The sequence below is a fragment of the Megascapheus bottae genome, chromosome 4, assembly GCF_031878675.1.
Source record: "Megascapheus bottae isolate mThoBot1 chromosome 4, mThoBot2.hap1, whole genome shotgun sequence".
NCBI classification, from domain to species: domain Eukaryota; kingdom Metazoa; phylum Chordata; class Mammalia; order Rodentia; family Geomyidae; genus Megascapheus; species Megascapheus bottae.
The window spans coordinates 17435376-17451548 of record NC_143512.1 but is presented as its reverse complement, the minus strand read 5'-3'; the positions used below and the strand labels follow the sequence as shown (position 1 = coordinate 17451548).

Sequence of the window (16173 nt, the reverse complement as noted above, 5' to 3'; positions counted from 1 at the left end):
TCAAAGAAAAAAGGTTGACACATCTGATTTACATGATGGCTGACTAAGGACCGTGAGTCTAACTCTCTCAATTCCTATTAAAGCTCATATGAAAATATAGGAAATAATGAAAAATCCCAAGCACACTAAAACCTTCCTTTGACAGTCAACATATTGCCACAATCCAGCATATCCACAAACTACTAATAGAACTAGATCAAGAAAATACAATTACTTGTTGACTATACTAAATAGAAATAAAAACAACATTCAGTTCTGTAGGAGCAAAGATGATTAACCCCTCTTCCTTTTTGAGACATCTATCCCTATGACTTTGAAATTTTGATAGAACATCAACTGGAAAAGAAGACAACTGTTTCCCTGCTGGTAGGGGTCTGCTTTTGAGGCTGGTAAGAAGATAGGGACAACTTATGATTTTTTTCCTTTCTCTCCTTCTCTAAAGGCTCTTTCAACCAATCTCTACTGGATTGAAGACCTAGATAATCTGATACACTCCTTTTCTGAAACCCACCCTGGCTTAGAGCAAATAGCCCACTAATTAGTAAGCCTGTACATTTCTATGCCTCCAGATTTTTGAGATACATAATTGTAATAAGTCAGTTGTATCCTATGCCAGGCCCTCATTGGTATTTTTCTCTCATAATTTGATTAATTTGTATTCTAAAAAGCAAGCTCTCCCCCTTTTTTATTAAGTTAACTGGTTTTGGAAAGATGTAACAAAGGGGAGTCACTGACAGCTACTGGTAAAATAAAGACGGGTATAAATCAGATAATAACAGTCCTCACTCAGACTTTAATATTTGTGAGTTTCATAGCACTTGAGCAGCTTAACATATAAGTTCATGCTCTACTATATAAAATCTAAGCTTAAAATCATAGATATTCCATCATGTTTTCATAGAAAATATGACCTAACAGTCCCATGGTCAAAAAAACGTGATTACTTTTAGATGAATAGATTAGACTATGACTTACAACTGTTTGCTTTATGGTAACTTTTTTTAATTAAATTTATTTTTATGGTAACTGTTAAGAGTAATGTATAATTATTTCTTTCTGTGGCTTTTAAGTCAATTTTATCTTTTTCCCATAAAGATCCATCACTGTGGACAAGCTTCGCTTACTAGACTGTCAATTCATATTGTTATATTTATTCTTATGATTTTCACCTCATATATTTGGTTATGAACTTAATCGACACTTGTTGTATAACAAGCATGTTTCATAGCTCACTGAATTATTCACAGTTTCTTTAGCTCAAAACTTCTTTATTCTTTCCATGGATCCTAAAAGCCAAATTTAGTTACAAAAAAATACATTAAAAAACCCCAAAACATCAGAATTTACTAACCCTTTTACTTTTTAATTTTCCAGAGTTTTTTGGATTTTACAGATGAGAGATTAGATATCTGTAGAGTAATGGTTCAAGAGAATTGTGAGATTGTTTAAAATAAATAGCAAATTCCTTAAAATGAAACACTGTACAATAGAAACCACCTTAGCTCTTCTGCATGTTGAATGGTGTTGAGTTGTAACTAGTTTTTCTAGGCTCAAGTGGTCCCGTTTCTGTCTCCTCTGTCTGAATTCCCATCTCTTTGAAAAGTCTGTTGGAAAATGTCCGAGTCCTAGAAAATTCTTGTGCTTAAAAGCAGTGCTGGCTGGGAGTTTGTCCTGGTGGTAGAATGCTTGCCTAGCTTGCATCAAGGCTTGGGTTTGATTCCTTGGTACCACATACATAGAAAAAGCTGGAAATGGTGCTGAGGCTCAAGTGGTAGAGCTCTAGCCTTGAGAAAGTCAAAGGACAGTGCTCAGACCCTGAGCTCAAGCCCAGGACTGGCAAAAATAAGTAAGTAAATAAATTTTTAAAAAGCAGTGATGACTGTTTTTTGTACCACATTTCTTAAGCATGGACTTATTCAGGAGTTGACTCAAAAATTTTGCAAGATTCCTTTCCTTGTGCCTAATGGCTTCCCAGCTATACTTCATGTTTCCTATTTCATCAGATGTCATTTTTGTTTTTCATTCCTATTGTATGCTGAGATGATTTTTTCCCTCTCTTACAATTCTTTCATCAGATGTTTAAAAATCAAATATCAGCCTTCTTTAGTTAGCATTGCAGGTGTGAGCCTACCAGCAATTGGCCGTAGTTTCTGTTTTAAATCAGATTTTCTTAACTAGCTGTGCTGTACTTTGACAGATTATTAGTGAATTAATTTTTTACATTGTTTCTGTTATTGTATGACTTGTGCCATCATGCCATTGCTATATCAATGATCATAATCAGAGAAGCGCAGAAGGGAAGGAAAAACATGGTGTCTTTATGTAGGCACATACTGAAGAACTGTGATTGCCTCCCAAGGTGAAGACAGGATACCAGTGCTGTAATGCAATGAGGACCATAACAACTTATGGTTAAGATTCTTGTAAATACATTACTTCATGATAGTTAAGGGAAATCTTGAGGAGATGAGATACTGTAGATGAATAGCTAGCATTGACTTTTGTGAGTGTGTCAGGTATTACATTTTTCTAATGAATTTTTGAAAATTTTTAGTTTTAGTTTTTCCTGATTGCTAGTTTTTTTACAGACTAGAAATAGTTACTTTGTAGCACTGTGAAAGTGTTAGTAAATGTAGTATCTGGATTTGTGATGATTTTTAAGTGCTTTTTACTGGAGTGAAAGTTTTTTTTTTTTTATAACAATATGAGAGTGATTTGGTAGCTGTTTATTTTTTCCTAGTTTCATCTTAAATTAGTTCTCTATTCAGTTTCTACCTGGATGATAGAGGTTTATTTTATTGTTATTGTTGTGTTTGTTTGTTTTTTAAATGTCTCCCAGTTTGTTCTAAATTTAGTTCTCTGTCTGGTTTCTCCATTCAGTCAGGGCTTCTGGTATACATCCTTGCTTTTGGAATTGTCAGGTTAAAGCTGTAACCAAAAGCAGTTCAGAGAATAGATTGAAGTGATGTAGAGTATTACAAGGTCTTCCATTCTCTGAACCAGATTTTTTTTTCCCTTCTGAATGCAGATTAATAAAGCGGGCACTAGAAGAGGAACAAGGAGAAAGGATTTTAGTGAAAGTATCCTGGTCCCGAGAAAGTCAGGGAGGGCTTCAAGCCCATCTTGGACTTCAGAGCACTTCACAACTTTGTGGTAAAATAAAAATTTTAAATAGAGCCTTTGGATGTATTTAAACTCATCCTTATCTGGAGAGTAGCTTAATTCATTTATTTGACAAGAAAATTGTAAATGAAATAGGGGTGCCTTTCAGAGTAAGACCCAAGTTTCAGATTTGTTGTAGGTACTGAATAGACATTCAAAGTAACGTAAGTAGGTTGGTGTGCTTTTCTTTGAGATGTATTCTTCATCCCTTGTGACACATTTATATTCTGAGTGATATTTTCTCCAGTGTTTTTTTTTTAGCTTCTTCAATAGTTTCATAAGATTCTTTCCTGAGACCAATATTGATTCTAAAAGTGTTGTAAAAATAGAAAGTAGTTGATGTTTTGTTGTTTTCATATTTTTACACTTGGATGAAGGCTCACTAACACAATGAGATGTGGTACTAATAGAAAAAGAAGCTGTTTTTTCTCTTGTATACTTGGAAAACTTGTACAGGATAGATTTCATAATATAAATATATTTGTCATTTCCGTCTTTAAGAACAAAACAACCTTATCTTATTGTGTTAACTTCTGAGGTCTCTTCTATTTGTGAAAAATCATTTCGTTTACATATACTATAGCCTTCTCCAAAGTTAGAGCATTTTATTCATTGGAGAAATGAAATTTCCTTCCACTAGATGAAAATTACATTTTGATTGAACATCATTCCTTATGCAGTCACCCATAAATATATAATGTCTTTTGCTGCCTTTTCAGAAAATAGCTACAGATGTGATTTCTGAATTGACAAGAAAATAGAACATCTTATGTTTTAGGTAACACAGATGATATTTTTGTTTTAGGCAAAACACTTTCAGAGTGAAAGCAACTTAATTGGTGACAAGATTCCTGGGGTCAGTCAAATTATGTATAATTTTTTTCTGTCTTTCTTTTTTTTTTGGTTTAGTCTCAAAAGTTTAGAATACTTAGCAAGGAATCTTTATTTTTTTACTTGCTTTGCTATATTCTGTTGCATACTGAGTATGATTGTGAGAAGCTTTAGCCCATCCATATTGCAAAAGTTTTAAGTTTACTCCTTGGTTCTACTTTGGTTGCGTGAATTGTTTGAGAAGTGATTTTTACAGTGCAGAGAAGCCCTGAAATTTCTCATTCTCTGTTGATGATTACTATTTGGTCGAACTGAGTTGCATTTCTTATAACTTGTGATGACATTTATGATACTCTGTTGTTTCTGTTCCTTTGAGCTTTGGCAGCTCAAAGGAGCATCATGTTTTGAAGGAAGCCCTGGACTGAGAATTAGGCAAAATTGACTGGTTCTAGTTTCATCTCTCCAACTAACCAGCTTCTTAGTTTAGAAACTTTCTGTCTCATTTGCTGTCTATCTTAGGAAAGGTAGAGGTTAAATATGTGATTTTGTTTGCTAATAAAAGAAAATTAAATTTTTTAAAGTTCATTGGAAGAAACACCAGGAAAGGAGTTATGGGAATAGCACTCAGTTCTGGAAAATATTGTCCAATGCTGATACACCAGTTAAAGAAGCTGTCTTGTAGAATAGCATCAGAACTGCCCAGTGAAGACATTGTTTCCTTGTATTACCTTTTACAAAAGTAGGAAGTTACTGAAACAGCTATTTGTATAGTCATTTCACAAACCTAGTCCTCATCACTTCAAAGAAAATACCTTTACTTGAAGGTAGGGGGTGTTTAGAGAGAAGACTCTCTTCTGGATGTGTATAATGCAGTCTAATAGGGATGGATTTGGAGAAGCATCTGGAGGGAGGGAACGATACTGAATGCTATTGATGGCTCCCTTGTGCCTGGAGCACATGCATACTGAGTGGCTTGCTCTTTACAGGAGGACTACTGGCTGTCTCTGACCTGATTAAGTTTGAATCATGGCTCTAACACTAAAACAATTACATTATCATGATATGTAACTACTGTATGTAGGTGTCAAATGGACATGATTTTGAGATTTGATAGGGTGATTGTAAAGCTGAAACAAGTTAATTTAAGTAAAGCTCATACTGTATGACCAACATCATTTTAAATGCTCATTAAGTACTAATACTGATATTTTATTATTATTATTATTATTATTATTATTATTATTCTACCTGAAAGAAAACACTACAAACTAGTCAAATTTATTTAGATAAAAATAATTATAAGATTCCTTTAGCACATTTTTGTATTTGATCAATATCTATTAGTAATATGAACAAGCAGAATTCTTTACCCAAATAATGAATGCTTTACCACCTTGCTTTCTAGAATAATTGCTTAGTAATATGCTATGCACTTAAACTAAAAACTATTATTAATAGTATTTTATGGAATTCTTGGAGTTTGAGGAAAGTAACAGTAGAGAGATTACTCAATGACAAACAGAAGTTTTAGTAGCTGTCTAGTAATACTTTATAAGGACAGCTTATAATCACACGTGAGTATACCTGCAGTGTGCTGGTTTCCCTGCATTTTTATTTGTCCTTGTAATTGTGTCTCATTGGATAAAAAGTTCAGAATATTTTTTATTTATAAACTTTGAGATAATTTTTCTTCTAAATCCCTGGGAAATGGTGATTAGATAACATTTACATACTGTTGTACTTAAATCAAATTGTAATTTTCATGGCTGATAGGAAGCCTGCTCTGTGCCTTCATGTTAAAGATTTTTTTCCTTAGTAAATTAGGCCATGCTTATTAATTTATTGGGTTTAGACTTCGAGAAACTATCACTTTCAGCTTTTTTTCCTTGAACATATAAATTTTAATATCTAACAATTGAAGATAAATGTGCTTGTTGGAGGGATTTTTTTTAATGGAAAACTTAAATATTTGTGGCCTATTTTCTAAGAATAGAAATCTGAATCCAGGGGCCGGGAGTTTGGCCTAGTGGTAGAGTACTTGCCTAGCAGGCGCAAAGATCTGGGTTTGATTCCTTGGTACCACATACATAGAAAAAAAGCTGGAAGTGGTGCTGTGGCTCAAGTGGCAGACCAGTAGCCTTGAAAAAAAAATGCCCAAGGACAGTGCTCAGGCACTGATTAAGCCCCAGGACTGGCAAAAAAAAAAAAAAAAAAGAAAAAAAGGAAAAAAAAAAAAGAAAGGTGAATGAGAGTTCAACCTAAGGTTTTCAAAGATGAAAAACAAAATAGAATATAAAGGTTAAACAAGACAATTTTGAGTAGTACAAAAGGACTACTATTTGTCAGAAAGTATAGGGTTGTATTTTGCGTGTTTCTCCCTGTCAGTGGAGGGCTAGGATAGTGGGATCTTGAAGCAAGAGAGACTCAGATTTATGAGAGAGAAGATCAGAAGGCCACACGCATGCTTCATTTCAGGCTTTGGTCTCCATTTTAGGACCCCAAGTTTTTCTTGCTATTTACCCACCTCATCTTGTTTTCCAGGATTTCAAATTTTGTTTTAGGTTTGTTTATTTGTAAAAGTCTTTATGAATGTAAAATAGGATTCATTTGGGTGGGGGGACAGATGAAAAGAGATGAAGATGGAGGGGTGAATGTTATTGAAATGCTTTATACTCATGTTGAACATAGAATAATGAAATCCATTAAAATATTTTGGAAGGAGGAGAACAGGAAATGAAAACAAGAAGCAATAGAGAGGACTAATTTGATCCATTTATTTAGTACATTGAATATTGTGGAATATCACAAGGAAATGCCTTTGTACAACTAGTACACACAAATATAGGGAAAAGTCTTCTATTTTGTGAAATAATTTTTATTAGAATCTTGGATATTAGTTTTTTGTTACTGTCATAACAAATTTAGTCTCTTAAAAAAGAAAACATACACAGAGCTGAGGAGTCTGCAAACATTTTCACTGGGCTAAGAAAGCAATGGCGCAGTTGGTTCCTTTAGATAGCCCCAGGGAGAGTCCCTTTACCTTTTCATCTTCTAGAAGCCATCTGCATTGCTCAGCTGGTGGCTCCTTCCTTGTAAGCATTCAAGCCTCTCCTTGCTCCAGTTGCATGGCCTTCTCTGTTGAATCTTAGGAGGAACCTTGCTGAGTTTTATGAAGTTCTCTAGATAATTTTTCCCCCAATCCTTAATTACATCTATAGAATTGCCAGTACTGCAAAAGAAGGTAACAGTTTTAATTTCGGAGGACTAGAGTATGGACAACTAAAGGGCCCATTTTGTAGCCTACTTGAAAAACAAATTATTGTATTTCCCGTGGGAAAGTGAGCCCTGGCTTGCAGATTAATTTAGGAGCCTAAGGCCAATCTGTGTGAAGATTCCTCAGACATATACAGACATGAGCCTTCAAAAATTCTAAACCTGAATTATCACACTTGTCTGGAAACTTTCCTCTGTGTGTTTAATTTGGTTAATTGCTCTAGCCTACCTGTGGTGGAGAGTCTTCCTTTTTTACCATCAGGGACTCCAAATAAATTCTTCTGACAAAAGAATAATTTTTTTTTATCTTTCCCACCTGAATTGTTGAAGCTATCTACATAGTTTTCGTGCTTTGAATAGTTACTCCTAAATTGTTCTTTCTCCTGACAAGATTAGATGTTGAAAATTTGAGCATATTACACCTTCTGATTATTCCCTGTAACTTGCATAATAAAGTCTTTAAGCTTCACATCATGACTTTAAGACAGCTGAGTCCCCATTGTAACTTTGGGTTTACTTCCCTTTTTAGTTTTAAACATTGACATTTGAGAGGTGTACATTTTACTGAGCATAGCATTTACTGGCCATGGCATTTTCTTTTTCACATTTTGTGCCTTTGATCTTGTACCAGTCCATCTGGAATGTATGTGCAGGCCCACCTATGCCTGTCTTGATTCCCTTCCTTCCCTTTTGATAAGTTGTTTCCTGTTACTTTTTCAACTATTTATTTTTAAATATGTAGTTTTTTAAACATCATTTTGTTACTTGTTTGTTAAATATATCATTTGAAATATGATGTAAAAATCATGTCGATAAATTCTTAAAGGGTATCAATATATGGGAATTAATGCACCATCTATCTGGCAAATATCATGTAACCCTTCTATTAATTACAATAAAAATATATGAAAAAATAAAAAAAGATGTGGTTAAATAGGTGAACATTATGCCCAAATAAAAATTGTATTACTGCAAGGAAATATAAAAAAAGACATTATTTTGTGTCAAGAAGAACAATATGGAGATATAGAATAGTTACTTGTAATCTCTACAAGTAATATCTACAAGTTTCAGTGAACAATTTAATGTATTTGTTCAGAATTTTATATATTTTACATATTGTTTCTGTATAATCCAGAATATTATTTTCTGTTTAATAATATATTTTCATGTTTTTAGGATATTTTGAGTATTTTGTGGCTATTAGTAATCTAGCATTTTCTCTCAATTTAATCATGTGAGTTATCTAGTAAACATATTTTGGAAAATTTTATATTTTCTTGCCTCTTTGAACTGAGTTTGTAAATTAGTATTTCTGACAAGTGAAGAATTAAGAAGACTCCAAGTGAAGAATTAAGACGTTTTCGCACGACATATCCCAATGTATGGGCAGAGAGTTTGGCCTAGTGATACAGTGCTTGCTTAGCATGTACGAAGACCCGGGTTCGATTCCTCGGTACCACATACATAGAAAAAAAGCCAGAAGTGATGCTGAGACTCAAGTGGTAGAGCTCTACCTTTGAGAAAGTCCAAGGACAGTGCTCAGGCCCTGAGATCAAGCCCTGGCAAAAAAAAAAAAAAGATCCCAATGTACTTTATCCTTATTTTGGGCTCAAAATATCTTTTTATCTGTGGCTTGATTGCTATATTTATAAAAATTCTTTGATATTCAGATGTTTATATTGTGCCAATTTTCTTTTTTCTATGTGCACACATCTTATTGTACACATTGCCTCTTTTCAGTGAAATGTCCATGCCACTAATACTCTTTTCTGTATTCTTTTTTTTGGGGGGGGGGGTCTCAACTTGATGTTTTTTAAATTCAGGGTCATACGCTTGCTAGGCATGTGTATTATTGCTTTAGCTGTGCCTTCAGCGCTTTGTATTCTGGGTTTTTTTGTTGTTGTTTTGTTTTGTTGCCTGTCCTGGGCTTGAGCTAAGGGCCTGAGTACTCTCCTCGGCTTTCTCAAGGCTAGAGCTCTACTACTTGAGCCCCAGCACCATTTCCATATCCTTTTTTTTTTTTTAATGTATGTGGTACTAAGGAATTGAACCTGGGTCTTCATGCATGTGAGGCAAGCATTCTACCACTAGGCCAAACTCCAGGCCACTATTCTGGCTATTTTTATGCTTCCTATCCTAGTGACAATAACAAGCTCACACCATCATGTCAAGCTTCTTCCCTTGAGATGGAATCTTGTGAAGATTTTTGTATATCCTGGCCTCCAATCACAACCCTTCCTATCTTGTTCTTTTCTAGTTGGCATAGCAGGCACACATTACTGTGGCCCAGCTGTTGATTGTAATGGGGTCTTGTGAACTTCTTCACCTGGGCTTTTTGCCAACCATGATCTTTCTGATCTTTAGCTCTTCAGTTATCTAGTATTACAGGTGAACTATCAGTCCCAGGCTGAAAAGAAGTCTTCAGTATGCTTTTACTAACGAAGAATCAGTCAAAAAGAGCTAAATGTTCACCTTGTCCTTTCGTTTCTTTGTGACCTTGTGTCTGTCATTTCCCCCATTCTTACAAAGGTGGTAATTACTTGTCTTTTTTTGTTTTGTTTTGTTTAGATTTTATAGTCTTAAGTTTTTTTGAGATGTGAAAATAATCAAAAGTGAAATGCTCTGATACAATTATCCCAAGCTTATTGATACCATTTCAAAATGACACATTCTTTTTTTTTCTTTTCTTTTTAAAATTTTGTTTTATTATCAGGGTACTGTATAGAGGGGTTACAGTTACATTCGTAAGGCCGTGAGTAGTACATTTTTTCTCATTGTTTCCCCTTCCCATGTTTTTCTCCTACTTTTCTTCCACTCATCCCCTCCCAAGTTGTAAAGTTTAATTCCAACATATTATCTTGTGAATATTGCTGTCACATTGGTTCATCCTTTGTCCTTTGTCTCATCATCATTTTGCTTAACTTCTTTTCATTGTTATCATTATTTTCTTTTATTTGTGGGTCATGGAGCTTGAACTTGGCCTGGGCTCTTCAGGTCAAAGCTACTGCCCTACCCTTGAGGCAAGCCCCATTTCCCGTTTTCTAGAGGTTAATTGGAGTTAAGAGTCTCAGGTTCTTTTGGGCCTGGGATGGCTTTGAACCTTGATCTTCAAATCTCAGCCTCCTGAGTAGCTAGGATTACAGGCTTGAGCCATCTCACCCAGCTCATTGTTATTTTATGATTAAAAGAGTCAAATCTCTGGGCCAAGAGTGTAGCCTAGTGGTAGAGTGCTCACCTGGCATGCACAAAGCCCTGGGTTCGATTCCTCAGTACCACATACACAGAAAAAGCTGGACATGGCATTATGGCTCAAGTAGCCTTGAGCAAAATAAAATGACACATTCTTATATTGGAGTTTTCAGCTGTGTATTGAATGTGACTACGCCAGATACTGTGAGAGGCAATTAAGTCACATTTTCATAGAACTTTCTGCTTACTTAATTAGTTCTTAACTGTGTTCACAGAAGACTTAAAATATTTGTGTGTGTGTGTGTGTCTATGCTTATTCCTGTGGCTTGAATTCGGGGTTTGGGTGCCTGCTTGAACCATAGCTCCACTCTGGCTTTTTTGATAGTTAAGTGGAGGTAAGAATCTCATGGACTTTCCTGTCCAAGCTGACTTTGATTGGTGATCCTCAGATCTCAGCATTCTAGATACCTAATATTACAACTATGAGTCACTGGCACGTGGGTTTGAAAGTGTTTCTTTTTGCCTTTTGTTTTTTTACACAGCCATAGAAACAGGTGGTGTTTTTTAAAAGTCATGTTTTTGCTTACTAAATGGAGTGAGGTCAGAGACAAACTTCATAGTATATTTTACAAGTTTCTTTTTTCTGTTCTAATGTTTCCATTTGTTAGTTTTCTATCACAAGTATAATACACATGAAATGTAAATAGCATTTCGTTCATCTGGAGCTTCCTGAGGAGAGAAGCTCTGTGGGAAACTTCGACATTGCTGAGGAGACAGTTTTTTATATATATTGGAAACTAGGGAAATCGCTACAGGAAACAGCATCTGTCAAAAAAAATCCTTATGGAATTGGCTGTGAGTGATGTGGTTAAGAAGATGGCTCTTGGTTCAGACTTGACTTCTAAACCCTGTTGTGGAGATCCAGCTAAACAAACAGGCAGGACCAGTTTCCTTGTGAGGATAAAAGCAATGCCATAGCTAGCTGGATCTTCATAATACACTTAGCCTGTAGGCTCTTCATAATACACTTAGCCTGTAGAACCAGTTTCCTTGTAAATAGGATGAAGGCTGTGTCTCCTGTGTTGCTCATCTAGTCCAGAGGCTCAAGCTTGCATGAAACACTGACTACTCTTCTTCCACTCTGTCCATCAGTGCAAGAAGAAAGCCTATGTGCACTTGGAATTGCTCACAGCTTTGTAGGACCTATTAGATTTACCTCAAAGAAGAGACTTGAGATTGTCATCGTGATCTTTACTTCTGGAAAAGATGGTAGGGATTGTCCTTGGTAGATTCTTCAAGGACAGAACTACACGTACCATGAAAATGCAGTTCTTCCACAAAATCATTACCACTTTGACTTGAGCATACAGAAGTCCTTCCATTTTTCTTCATACATAGTACATCACCTTCTTGTCTTGCAGTTTGATTGGCAGATAACAAATGAGTGCTCTTTTCTCATGACATGAGAATTGTTCTTTGTATATATAGAATTAATTGTCTATAACCTCCAGTTGTCAGGGTCTAGTGTCACTTTGAGAACTGGAGGATTCATAAGACTTGGTGACAGATAATAGCTAAGAAGTTAATGCTAATGTGTAAGAATTTAGAGGGAAAAAAGTCTCTCAAAATGCTGTTTTCTATGACATTATATCTTAGTTGAAATAGAAATTAATCTCCATTTTCAAAATATTAATTTTCTTGCTTGGTATGGATCAGATGTTATTAATTTTCAGTAAATGGGTGATAGTTGTATATAATATTGAAAGTTGTTGATTTCATTTATAACTAAAGGTCTTAACTCATGCTTAGGTTATTGGTACAGAAATAAATGTCTGATTACCAAACCTGATAATGGCAGTACAGTTTGGCTGATTTCTGAAGATTCACTTATTTCTAATAGAAATTAATTTGTAATTATGCTTTCTTTACTTGAATAGAGAGTAGGAATTTGTATGGTGTCATATAAATTTGTACTGTGCCCTTGAGCATATTGGAGCTCTCTACATTAAAAATTATTTTCTTTAGTGTAGCATTATACTCTTGTACTCTACATATTGAGTTTTTGAATCGATTCTTAGCATGATAATTACATAATCATTCAGTATAGTAGAAGCATTGTTATAGTCAAATACTAATTAGCTATTTAAGTGAAACAAACAGAATCCAGTGTACAACTTACTATTAAAAATTGTTTTAATAAGGTACAAAACCAAATGTATGATTAAAACTATCATTTGCATGAACGTGAGTTATTCTTTATATTTCCCATAGGAAGGAATCAGTGTTCTGGATTTTTATCATATAGTTTGTTGTGTGGATGCATTTCATTTTATCATGAGAAAAATCCAGAACACTGCTCTGTGTAGTGGAGCATCTGAAGAATCACGCAGAAGATATTCTGGGAAGTCTGTGACATTGGTGCCAGGGAAAGCTTGAAGACTTCTGCAGAATTAGGAGACTGGCCTGTCCCTTTTTCTTTTCCACTTTAAAAATTTTTGCTATTGTAAAGGTTATATACATCAAAGTTACAATTACATGTTAGATAATGAGTTTTATAATAATTTATCATATTTTATCTTCTTGAGTTTCTAATGAACTAGATAATGTTTTTCTTTTAAACAGTGTTACCTCTTTCCTCATTTTCTCTGAGTTTTTACCTTCCCACTCCACCCCCTGGACAAATCTGTACTCATTTTCAACATAGTGAGTATCACTGTTGCATTTGTTCACCTTTTCTTCCACCATTTCTGTGCTCTCTCTCACTCTCCTCTAGACAGATAAGTTTACATACAAGACAAAACATACAACAGGATCATTGCTATCATCATAGAATGAATGCTTTCTTACAAGGTGAAATTGTTGTCTACTTAATCATCTATTAGATATGTGTTCTGCTACTTAAAACTTATAGCATCTTACATAGGCATCAGTGGCTCACACTTGTAACCCTAGCTACCCAGTAGGCTAAGATCTGAAAACAAGCTCTGAAACCAGCCAGAAGAGGAAAATCCATGAGACTCTTATCAACCAATTAGCTAGCAAAAAAGCAAGAAATGGAGAAGACTGGCCTGTCTTTAGGCTTCAGTGTCTTTAGGCCTCTGGGACCATGCGTTTCAGTGAAGTAAATCATTCATTAAGAGGTTCTGGTCTAAATATCTTGGGTACAGACAGTGAGTGACTATTGGCTGTTCTTCCTCCATTTAGGTTAGAAAATATAACATAGTCCTGTTGGTAGTCCCTTGGCAGTTGTGATTCTCCAGGTGTGTTTGTGATGGGAGAAGAGTCAAGTGAATCTTTAAATGCAAGATGCATTAGAAGAGTGCAAATAGGTGCATAGGATCACCAGAGATTTATGGTGAGCACTCCTCTTGAGGGGAAACAACTCTATTCTCCTTGAAAATTGTTTCCATGGAATTCTAGTACAAGTGGATGTAGAGTTCTTTGTGACTATGGGCTTGCTTCTCTTGTATGCATATGGAATGTCAAGCACAAATGATGAAAAGGACACATCTTCTTGTCCTAATGCCTAGGCGTATAAGTCTAATAGGACGGACTAGAGACATTCTTTGGTTATATTGTCACATGTGGTATTATAGAAAATTATTTGAACCATAATTTATAAGTGAAACATTTTAGATTTTCCTGTTATGTCCTCTTCTTTTTTCTCTGTTCTTTCTTTTCTCCTTTACCTCACTTGATCACTGTAGATATTTATTTGATTTCTTAATGAGTGGTTTGTAATGTAGATAAAAACAAGAATATGTAGGAAATATGCTTAGGATGAAAGAATATGAGTAACCTTTCTAATGTGTTATAATCAACTTGTGCTAGCTTGCTTCTACTCTGTAGCTATGATGTCCTGGGGGGAAAGAAGTTATTATCTAACTATTCAGTCTTACGTTTCTGCCGTTACAAATTTGTCTAGGAAAACAAGTATTTCACATCATATAAAACTCACTAGTGAATCAGTGAGTGATATTTTCTCTTTGAAGTGTTCTGATTTATTTGGAGGTAATACAATGCAAATTGATTTTAATGTGAAATCATACCTCAGGCAAAGCATATGGATTTCCTGAGTTTTGTCTCCTGCTGTGTAGAAAGTTTCTCCATATGCAAAGTCATAAAATGGAGGCTTTGTTATAGGCTCTATTAGAGTTGTGATTGTAAGAAAATCAAGGATGATGGATACTTAATGGAGAGTGATTAAGTCTATCAGATTGTTGAGAGAGGGCTATAGGAAAAATTGTGATCTAAGTATCTTTTATATGTAATTATGCTCATAAGTACCCTGTAAAAATTAAATCTATTACGAGGATGTCATTATGTACCAATACAAAACGCTGGAAAAACATTTTCTAAAATTCTCAGTTCGTTTTAGTGTTTCTTCCAAGGATCATACATAGAGACAAATATTACCAGAAATTATATTAATAATTTTATTTTTCCTGTGTTTGGTGGTTTAAAATATTTTTTAAATAGGAGGAATTGTAGCTAACTTGCAAAGAGACAATTTATGGGATTTTTGCTTTACTGAACTTCTGCAGGAATCAGCGTATTAGTTACAAGGAGGTGGTCGTTTTAGAGATGGCAAAAACCATACCGATATGTCATTTCTAGAATCGGAAAGAGCATTAGTACAAGTCTAGTAATGTCTTCCATTTGTAAAAGTTTTTATTTTCTAGAAAGCACTTTGAAGCATTATTCTTTTGCCCTTTGTGCTGTGTGGTATTTGTTGTGGGGAAATTACCAGTCCTCTGTCAGTTCTCACAGAGTTCATGTCACTCTTCTCCACCCATTGGCTCGATGACTGTGAAATGAGGTTTTAGGACATGTGAGGAAGAAGTAAGAATATTTTGGATCCCAATATTGACAATGGCTTTGTTTTTTGTAGGTACCTTGTGGTCTGCAATCCTTTAGAACAAGAGCGGAAGTCAGTGGTTTCTGTCTATGTGAATTCACCCACTGTACAAGTGCTGTCTGACTCAGGTCAACCTGTAGAGGCTCAAGTCAGTGCTGTTTGGAATGACGCACACACTATGTCACAAACAGCATTTAAGGTATGTTGTGCCAGAGAACATGCTGTTAAAAAAAGGCATATATACAGCTAGTACTTTTATAATTAGCCACAGGATAGACCCTTGAGCAATCCTATTGGAATATGAGAAGTGCAAAAATTTAAAAATCAGAGACGTGAACAGGGCATTTAAATGATACTAGAGGAAAAATAGATCCTGTGTTGTTAGCAGGTAACATATTGTTAGTGTGTTAGATATCTTGTATGCCTTTCTAAATATATATAATGTGATAATGAAGTAATAAAGTAACACATTTTTTGTGTGTTAAAAGTCTTAGGGCTTAAAAACTTGGGCAGTCTCCCTGAGCTTTTCTGCTCAAGGCTAGTGCTCTACTACTTGAGTCAAAGCTCTACTACTTGAGTCATAGCGCTACTTCTGGCTTTTTCTTTTTTTTTTTTTCTTTTTTGGTAGTTGATTGGAGGTCAAAGTCTCATAGAAATCCTATGAGACTTTGCCCAGGATGGCTTTGGACCAATAATCCTCAGATCTCAACCTCCTAGAGTTTAGTTATTATGGTGATGATGATGATGATGATGATGATGATGATGATGATTGAATTTTTGGTTTAATTCAATTTAATGACATTTATGAATATAAAATTGATATAAATATCACCCTTCTTAATAATTTTGTATATTTT

The 16173-nt window shown here is 35.0% G+C and overlaps 1 protein-coding gene across 2 annotated transcripts in view; it reads left to right on the top strand.

The window, feature by feature from the left end:
- Man2a1 (mannosidase alpha class 2A member 1) overlaps positions 1-16173 on the top strand; it is a 162536-nt gene that overhangs the window by 97228 nt on the left and 49135 nt on the right. For both annotated transcript variants that reach the window (XM_090331511.1, XM_090331512.1), the window contains exon 13: positions 15350-15515. In XM_090331511.1, the coding sequence (XP_090187637.1) occupies positions 15350-15515 (166 nt within the window). The remainder of the gene's footprint in view (positions 1-15349; positions 15516-16173) is intronic.